We start from the raw sequence: 9,853 nt of genomic DNA, 5'->3' as shown, positions 1-9,853 counted from the left end.
CGACCGCACGTTTTAAAGTTAGTTTGTGCACGCAGCATTCGCTTACGTCACTTGTCAATCATTTTCCCTCCGCTATGAGCATTCTGCATTGAATTATGCGGTACCATTTAAACGTTTTTTTTATCATTTTTAACTATCAAAACACTACTTGTAACCTACTTTAATAACAATGGTTTATTATCTCATGGGTTGGCTTTCCTTTCAACTTCACAGGCTTATTGCAACAACCATGACGGTCCAAATTGTAACGTAAACAGGGAAAGACGTATAGGTAAGGCTTTATAACACAGATCTTAGTTAAAGAAAACGTTTATGCTGCTGCAGAAACTATATTTTCGACGATTACATTTAATGCAAATTTCCATGTTACTGATTTGATGATTTTGTTTTGAAAATTGCATACGTCATATTTTTACAAAAATATCGCTCTAATACAATTATACAACAGAATAATCTGCACAAGCAATATGAGCAAATATCCACCAAAAATAATCCTGAAAAAAATTTTCCTTGAAACATTGCTCTTTGGTGTTGACGAATTTTCCATGATGTTTGCATGCAAGCACTTTTTTCCTGATCAAGTTCAATTGTGTAACGACCTAAACGTCGACCAAGCAAATAGTTGTGAGAAAACCTTGTGAGGTTATTGAACTACTTATGCTAAACAACAACAAAGTGGCTTGATTTAGGCTGATTGTTGGATAAAAGTAGTTATATCTTCCAGACACCCCGCTAGTTTGGTGGCCAAACTTCTGGACATTGATGGACTGGATTTTAAAGCTTTCTCGCATTGGGCCTTGCATGCTTCTGCCCGATCCAAAATTCTGCCACATAACACAGCCCTCGCGTAATTGTAACTAGCCCATGGATACGTTTTCGTAGCTTCAGCAGGGACTTTGATTCCCTTGCTATTCAGTGCCTCGGCAAAATGATTTGCAGCCATAATGAAATCTCCTTTGGATGCCCAGTACTTCCCACAGTACACAAGGCTTTTGTAGGAGATTCCCCATTCCATATTGGTTGTTGCACGATCGTAGAGATTCCGGCAAATTTCGTCGTTTTCTTCGGTGTCAAATTGTGTTTTGTTAATGGCCATCATTTTCGTATTGATGCGAACCACATTACGTTGAAGGTTGATTACCCCAAATTGACTGGAGATAACATCTTTCCGAATGGAATGCTCGTAAAACAATATTTCGGGTTTTTTGGTACTCTGGGTTTCTTTCACGTTTTTCAATAATTCTTCAAGAATGGAGCGTTTTTCTTCAACTGGAAATTGATGAAGTCCTTTTAGTTTGTTGCTCACCGAACCTATGCATGCCAAGTGCAGAAATATTGGAGCTACACCAAATCGTTTCAGGGACTCTTCACAAAGCTTGATGGTAAGTGTGGAAAACCAGTCAGCACTTTTTCTTTGGCTCGTGGTGAGTGCTTGGTCGTGGTAAACAAACACGCGGCTCAGTCTGTAGCACACTGAAGCTACGCGCTCCACAAAAAAGGTTTTGCACAGCTTTTCTTTTTCAAGGAGCAATCTCGTGCCTTCATTTCGAAGTTTGCAAAGCTTTTTTTGCGACAAAGGTACGAGATGTTTTCGGGCATTTAAGAAGTACTCTTTAATCTTGTCATTGCCTTCTTTCGCATAATATGCCATTTCACTTGTTTTTGGAACCAGAACCACGGCAATATGCGCCTCGATATCAAAGCATTCAAGGAGTATGCTTCCAGCTTTTACGCATTGGTCCACAATATCTTTTATAAGGTTTTCTACATTTGCTCCAGTGTCTTGATGCTCAACCGTATCGATCAAACTATTGCTGTTAGTTAAAAAAGCCACAATATTGAACCACATACGGTTTGACATTTTCAGACATTCCTCTGCTTCGTCTTCGGCTTCTTTTACTGCCTGTAGTTTGCTAAGCACAAATCCAAGAACCTCGTAAAGATGAGCAAAGCAAAACCTCGACTGGAGCAGGTCACTTGGACACAAGTTATGATGACGGAGAATTGATCTCACGTGTGGAACCATTTCATACATGATATTGAATATCTGTGGCTGTCGTACATCTTTGTGAACAAAGCTCGACAGAGCTTTCATTGACAGTTCAACAAATGTCATTGTTTTCTTTTCTTGGTAGGCGTATAGTTCCTTAGTTTTTCGTTCTTCGCGAAGATACAATCTAACTGCAATAAACACAACTTCATGAAACGTGACTTTTTTTTCCGCGTCTTCTGTTCCCGTTATCTTGCACAGTCCGTAGTCATTAAACTTGCTAATAAAATCAGCCATTCTGGTTTTGCAACGAAAAGATGATTCCCTGATGTCGCCCTTACAGTCCAATACATAAAACATTATTCTTTCAACCAACGCAGTTGGAATATTGCCGTGGTGGAGGTAAGCGAGACAGCAAGCCGTTTTCCACAACTCGCCGTTGCCAGGATCTAGGAGTATCAATATTGCCTTGTTAAGATGTTTTTGCTTCAGCGCTGTTTTTTCTCGTTCAATGACATTCGGAAGAAAAAGCTCATCTTGCAAAAGCTCCAAGTAGTTCTGAAAAGTGATTAAATTCTTTCTTGCCGCGTTTACTGCCAGCAAACCCAAAGGAGAGCCACTGAGCCGTTGAATGATTTTTGTCGCCGCTTGTTTTTCCTCATTCGAGTGAGCTTCATTTACACCTAAGAGGTTTAAACCTTCATCTGTGGTCAATCCCACAACCTCCTGCATAACGTAATGTGGAGACTCTGGGACGTTGCATGTTGTTTTCGATTTGGAAGTGATGTAGACATGAAACTTGTTTTCTCTTTCAGCAATGTCAATTACGCAGGATAGAAAATCGCGTAGGAAGTTGCGATCTTCTTCTTTCGGATCTTCTACTATAATAAGAACGTCTAATTTGGACCCGTTGACTACACTAACATACTGCTTGGATCTATTGGCCATTAAATTTTCCATCGATGATTTCATGATACCTTCCGACGTTTTCAAAGTTTTGTGCTGTTTCATCGCTTCCAAAAGTTTCTTCAGTTGAGTTTTGATGTCGTGGTTCCTGTCACTGCACTGAATATGCCACTTGATGTTAACAGCCCTCGAGTTGTATGGAAAGTCAGATCCAAGCTTTCGTACAATCTCTGACTTGCCAGACCCGGGAATACCCTGCAGGTGTAGCACAGAAATAACCTTATCTCTTTGATGTTGCTTTACTTTCGAATATACATCGTATTCCACGAAAAGTGGAGTAACTTGACCGACGTTATCGATTGGTGTTATGTGGGAATCCGCAAAGTCCGAACCTTTCAACAAAAAATACATTGCTTAATTGCTCTGTAACCCAAGGGCACGACGAGGTACCTTCCATTACGGTTGAATTCGTTTGACCTTGAAGGCAACCAATGTTTGCTTGCGTAACAGTCGGGATGTTAATTGTGAAATTTTCCATCGCGTTCTTAGGACTTCTAACTGAGAAAATATGCGGTTGGCAATGAACAGTCACTTGAACATTGAGCTAAATTATTCTGTAAACATATCAGTAAAATGGGTGGTGTGTTGGTTGAAAATTTTCGCCTCGTACAGGATGGGAAATGATAATTTTAGAAAATAAAGTTTGGGAAAGATTGTTTACGCCAGTAGAGTGAATTGTACAGTCTTGGCGAATTTAACAGTGCTTTATGGTTGAATATTAACGAGCTGTTGTTGGAAGTACGCTGTAGGCCCATGGTTTATGACCGCGAGTAGGTAGTTGAACATTTACTATCCTCTGTCAGTGTTTAATGTTGCACTATTTAAACTCGTCACCCAAAACACAAAACTAAGCCAATGTAATATAATTTATTTTATTTACTAATATACCAAAGTTGTTGATTAAGTAATTATTTATGCTGTGACCCCTGCGAATTGTGCTTGCGGACAATTAAAGAAATAGGGTTATTCACTTTTAATAACGACAACAGATAAAGTTACGCATACCTGAGCTGCTTGACAAGCAAAAACGAAAATACAAAATTATATAACAAGAAACGTCTGCTTGCACCTGGAAACACTAAAAATATTTATTGCAATTATACACCTACCACAGGCAATATCAACAACAGCCTTTAAATGCTGGCAATTGCATACTCAAGTTTTACAACGTCGATTAAACAAATCCTTCGGCATATTGCAGACTTTTTATGCCCACTCGCCTGGTTCGACACTTTGTTACAATAATTCGCTGAGTTACGGCTAAGTGTTTACATTTAGTCAGTGTCCTAGCTTTTGCCCACGCTCGCCACCGACCGGACAAAATTACTCTAAATTACAAACATGATAAATGTAATTGTGAGAATAAAGGGACTGGCCGAAAACATTGACATGTTTTGTTTATTTCAGACGTTTCGACAAATAAACTTGACATCATAAGTTTAATCAATAGCGCTGCTGTGGTCTAGCCCACAGTTATATAGAGCTAATAGCATGGCTAATGTCAGAGAACGTAGTTAGGCTAGCGTGTTAAGCGGGAAAACAATCAACATACGGTAAAAAGGCGCAAAATACAACAAATAAACAAGTCCGTATATTCTTGATGTTTGCCAGATATGAGATTGACCACAAGAACAAATGGATTTAACGTCTGAGATGGACAAAAAGTGCATGTGTTTTTGTTTCAGTTATGCTTGTGGTAAATGCATGCGCCGTGGACCGCAGTTCATCAAAGAAGTGTTCAAACTCTGATTTAATGTTTATTTACTTTGACGCAGGATGGAATGTATAGGCGAAGACGAAGGGTCTTTACAGGCACCACTACAACAACCACACCAAAAGCGAGAAAGCAACCACTAAAAGCGCAAATGAGCACATGCAAACCACAATCATAAACGTCTCTAGGTCTCGTCCCTGCATTGTACAATATTTCAGTTAAAAGGCAAGCGCCTATTACACTATTGAACTAGCACAATGCATACATAGTTCAGACACTCATGTATAGGTACCAGAAGGAATTTGAAAATATTGAACAATTTATGAGGGTTCCATCAACGCAAATGGAAAGATATCGCTAAAACAAAGAAGAACGATTGGATTGGAGTGTCTCTGAGGCAATTTCGAAAAACACAATCATCAACATCGACGCTCAAAGTAAAATAATACCAATCCACAATCGGTGGGTCGAAACGTTTACTGTTCGCACGCAGAGAAACAATTTGGCTGAAATATCCATGGCGCTGTGCACTCATAATGAAAATATAAACATAGACAGTTATCACGTATAAAGAAGTAATACTTTCAGTAATCGTGCGTTGAATAACCATTGAAAATACCAGTGCACGATGCCTTGTTCATTACCTTATTGTTCGAAAAGCTTCTTCATGTCTTCAAGGCCCGATGTTAGTTTTTCAGACAAACTTTTGGACAAAGACGTGCTGCATTTCAAAACTTCCTCACATTGCGCAATACATGCTTCCTTTCGATCCAACAATTTACCGCGTACCACAGCCCGTGCGTAATTGTAGCAAGCCCATGGATACGTTTTCGTGGCTTCAGCTTGGACTTTGATTCCTGTGCTCTGCAGTGCTTCTTCAAAATGATTTGCAGCCCGCGTGAAATCTCCTTTGGAAGCCCAGTATTTACCACAATACACAAGACTTTTGTAGGAAATTCTCCATTCCATATTGGACGTTGCACGCTGGTAGAGATTCCGGCAAATTTCATCGTTTTCTTCGGTATCAAATTTATGTCCATCGATTGCCATCAATTTAGCATTAATGCGAACTACATTACGTTCGAAGTTCAGGGCACCAAAATGATCGGAAATCGCTTGTTTTCGAATAGAATGCTCGTAAAGGATAATTTCGTTTCCCCCTTCTTCTTGAATGTGTTTTACTTTTCTTAACAACTCCTCAAGAAAAGAGCGTTTTTCATCCGTAGAAAATTCATATAGGCCAAGTCTATTTAACTCACGACTCACCGAACCAGTGCTGCCTAAATGCAAGAAAATAGGCGCAAAACCAAATCTTAACTGGGACTCCTTACAAATTTTGTCTGTAAGTTTCGAAAACCAATCGACCTTCTGCCTTTGTTGCTGGGTGAGTTGTTGTCGGTATTGGTAAACTGACATTCGACTCAATGTGTGCCAAACAGATGCTGCGCGCTCCACGAAAAAGGTTTTGCATAGCATTTCCTTTCCAAGAAATAGTCTTGTGTTCTTTTTTCTAACTTCAGAAAGTTTTTTCGGTGACAAGGGTATGAGATACTTTCGTGCTTCTGAAAAGTATTCTTTTATTTCTTCGTCTCCTTCACTGGCGTAATATGACATATCACTTGTTTTAGGAAACAAAACCAGTGAGATGTGTGTCTCGATATCGAAACATTCAAGAAGTTTGCCTCCAGCTGTCGCAAACTGGTCAACTATATCTTTTACTGCGGTTTCCACGCTGGTTGTGGTTCCTGGGTCCTCGATTGACTCTACCAAACTCGTACTGTTAGTTAGTGTTGCGACAATGTTGAACCAAATCTTGTTTGTGTCTTTGAGGCAATTCTCCGATTCATTATCGTGTACTTCTGCTGAACGTTGTTTGCTGAGAATATATCCAAGGACCTCGTAAAGATGGGCACAGCAAAACTTTGACTGAAGCAGATCACTTGGACAACTTTTATAAAGCTCGAGAATGGACCTCATGTGTGGAACCATTTCAGACATAGAATTGAACGTCAGCGGTTGTCGAACATCTTTGTGAACAAAGCTGGCTACAGCTTTCAGTGAGGTTTCAATAAATGCTTCCGCTTCCTTTTCTTCGTGAAGATACAATCTAACTGCAATAAATACAACTTCATGAAAGGTCACTTTCATTTCTGTGTCTTCTGTCCCTGTTTTCTTGCACAATCCATAGTCACTAAACTTGCTAATGAAATCAGCCATTCTAGCTTTGCAACGGAAGGATGAATTCCTGAATGGACGGACGAATTCGTCTTCGCAGTTAAGGACGAAAAACATTATTCTTTCGATCAAAGTAGTTGGAATATTGCCGTGGTGGAGAAAGGAGAGGCAGCAAGCCGCTTTCCACAACTCTCCGCTTCCTGGATCCAAAAGTATTAGAATTGCCTTGTTAAGATGCTGTTGGTTCAGCATCTTCTCTTCGCGCTCAATCACTGTGGAAAGCAACGATTCGTCTTGCAAAAGCTCCCAGTACCTTTGAAAACTAATCAAATTCTTTCTTGCTGCATTGACTGCCAATAATCCCAATGGAGAAGCACTGAGCCTCCGAATAATATTTGCAGCTGCTTGCTTTTCTTCTTTTGAATGAGATTCTTTCACTCCCAAAAGTTTTAAACCTTCATTAATTGTCAACCCAGCAACTTCTTGCATCAAAAAGTTTGGATATTGTTGTAGAACGCATGTTGTTTTCGATTGTGAAGTGATGTAGACATGAAACTTTTGATCTCTTTTCCCGTAGGTCACTACACAAGTCAGAAAATCCACAAGAAAATTTTTATCGTTATGTTTTGGGTCTTCTATTATAATAAGAACGTGAATGGGGCACTTCCCAACAAGCTTGACATACTGCTTGGATCTTTCCTTCTTCATGTTTTCTAACGACGTCTCTATGATACCTTGTGTGGTATTCAACATTTGATGCTTTTTCATTGCTTCTAGAAGTCTCTGTAGTTCTGTCTTGATGTCGTGGTTTCCATCACTACACTGTATGTGCCATTTAACGAAAGTAGTTTCTGGGCCATAGGGAAAGTCTGATCCAAGTTTTCGTACAATCTCAGACTTACCAGAACCGGGAATCCCCTGTAGGTGCAGCACAGATATAACTTTATCTTGTTGGTGTTGTTTTGCTTGCGAGTAGGATGCATGTTCTACGAAGAGCGATGTGACTTGGCCGACGTTATCGATTGATGTAATGCAGGATTGTGATGCTGGCATGGCATTTTCTGTCCCTTAAGGCACAATGTAATTTTGTACAAAACTGTAACTCGATATGTAACATCATAATATACCTTCGGAAGTGGTTGAATGCATGTGGTAGTTGTCAACACTGCCTACGGTGGATCCAATAAATGTCGGGTTGATCATGTTGGTAGTCGACATCTTGTCCCTTATCAAATTCACTGTAAATAAAGATTTTAAGCAAAGAAACAATAATATGAATGCTGAGAGCTGCAGACAGATGGTCAGCTCACATATAAACATATAAATGGTCATCAGCTCACACCTAAATATTTTAAGTTCCTTGTTGTTTTAACTTTAAACTGATGTGTGGAACACAATGTCATTTTACTTTCCTAATGGAATTGATAGTTTTTTCTTAGATCTGATATTTAGAGTACAGGATATACGTCGTAAATGAACAAATGTATCGTTTTGAAAACATCGCATTTGTGACAAACATGGTCAAAGGGATATTGACCTTTGTGAGAAAAACAGAACCCAAGGACATATTTCCCTTCGGTCACCTAGACCTAAGTTTGATCTTTTCGCACAACAAAAGACAGATCAGATGACAATTGTTGTGGCACAGGAAGGGGACAAAGAAAAAACATTTACAAAGAATTGCTTGTTTAAGAGAACAGCGCTGTGGGCTTAACAAAAAGACAGACGCTATGTAAGCTAATGATCACCGCTTCCTCTACGAGACGAAATTTTTGTTGGCGTGTGATCCGTAACCCCTTGTTTTAAATTCACGCACACCAAAAAATTTACTACTTTGAAACAAAACATTACTGGGAGTTAAGATAAAAAAATGCAATCTTGCGCGAAAACTTTAAAATTCACAGATGTGTGGACAGTGTGTAGCGTTGATTTTTTACTACGCTGTCAAAAACAGTTGCGCGCACCCAAGCCCAACACAGCATTAAAGGGAAACGTTCATCGCAACATTAATGAGGTAACGCCAATCGCCACTATGTTGGAGTAGGGCGAAAATATATGGTAAACTTATCGTCAAATGACTCTTTTTTTCCCAATTTGTTCATTGGTCAAAACAGGATGTAACTTATACGACATGTTTTCTTCCATTTTAGAGACTACAACGTTTCCGAAATAAGAACAGAAATTTCTTGCTTACGTGACTTGCAACAAGGTATATGGGCGAACAAAATAATTCAATACAATTTTAAATTTATTTTTATATAACTGCTAGAAAAATAAGTAAATACATTTGTAAACTTACACTTTTGTCGCGCAAGTCAACCGGTATAGCTTGCGGTCTCCAGCATGAACAGCAAAAACTTTATAAGATTTCAAGTCGACGTTGTGCACAGGAACGCAGTTTTCTGCACATACACCGCACATTTGTACAGCGAACAGCTGCCTAAAATATCTTTGCAATGAAACGGCAGAACACTGTGATAAGAACACAAACCGAACTGTGATAAGTGCAAGCCAAAGTAACTCTCAATAGTTTGGGAATGTCGTGGACACAAATAATGCAAATGTAAAATAGGACAACAAATAGCAACACAGGAGATCGGGCTTAGGTTTTAAGGTCACACCTGTTCGGCAGCGTCAATACGAGCAGGGAGATTTATTCTGATAACCACGTCCTTGCAAAGCATAAGCTACCATTTAGGCCACCAGCACAAGCATGCACAGCACACTTCTCAAAGCTAAACACTACTACAATGCGTACTCAAAGTATGCAGATTTTCTGTTGCTTTGTTCAAAAGCAGATACTACTGGCGCTGTAGTGTTTCAATTAAACTACTTTTGCTCGCGATCCCCATCAAGCGGTTGAAATTTTTGTTTGATTGTGTTAAATGGAAACAAGCATACAATTCCATGCCCGCGAAAACATCAGAACAGCGGTGGCGCCCTTGACCTGAAGTACGCCTTTGCCGATAAATGTAATATTAAAACCAGAGTGATCCAACCTTTCTGTC

The 9,853-nt window shown here is 39.5% G+C and overlaps 1 protein-coding gene across 2 annotated transcripts; it reads right to left on the bottom strand.

The window, feature by feature from the left end:
- Window positions 1-4,336: 4,336 nt before the first annotated feature.
- LOC145908302 (uncharacterized) lies at window positions 4,337-9,313 on the bottom strand. Of its 2 annotated transcripts, none has more exons than XM_082995551.1 (3): window positions 9,145-9,313; window positions 7,973-8,070; window positions 4,337-7,912 (listed from the first exon to the last, which is right to left on the bottom strand). In XM_082995551.1, exons 1-3 carry the CDS (start codon window positions 9,264-9,266, stop codon window positions 5,316-5,318), a joined length of 2,817 nt encoding a protein of 938 aa, XP_082851677.1. In that variant the 5' UTR covers window positions 9,267-9,313; the 3' UTR covers window positions 4,337-5,315. The 2 variants fall into 2 exon arrangements, with proteins under 2 accessions (XP_082851677.1, XP_082851678.1); XM_082995552.1 differs by having other exon boundaries at window positions 7,973-8,083; window positions 9,145-9,279.
- Between the last annotated feature and the right edge of the window lie 540 nt (window positions 9,314-9,853).

The sequence above is a fragment of the Ascidia mentula genome, chromosome 7 (genome assembly GCF_947561715.1).
Source record: "Ascidia mentula chromosome 7, kaAscMent1.1, whole genome shotgun sequence".
In the NCBI taxonomy this organism is placed as follows: Eukaryota; Metazoa; Chordata; class Ascidiacea; order Phlebobranchia; family Ascidiidae; genus Ascidia; species Ascidia mentula.
Note: the sequence above shows the minus strand (reverse complement) of the source record. Positions and strands in the feature narration are given on the sequence as shown.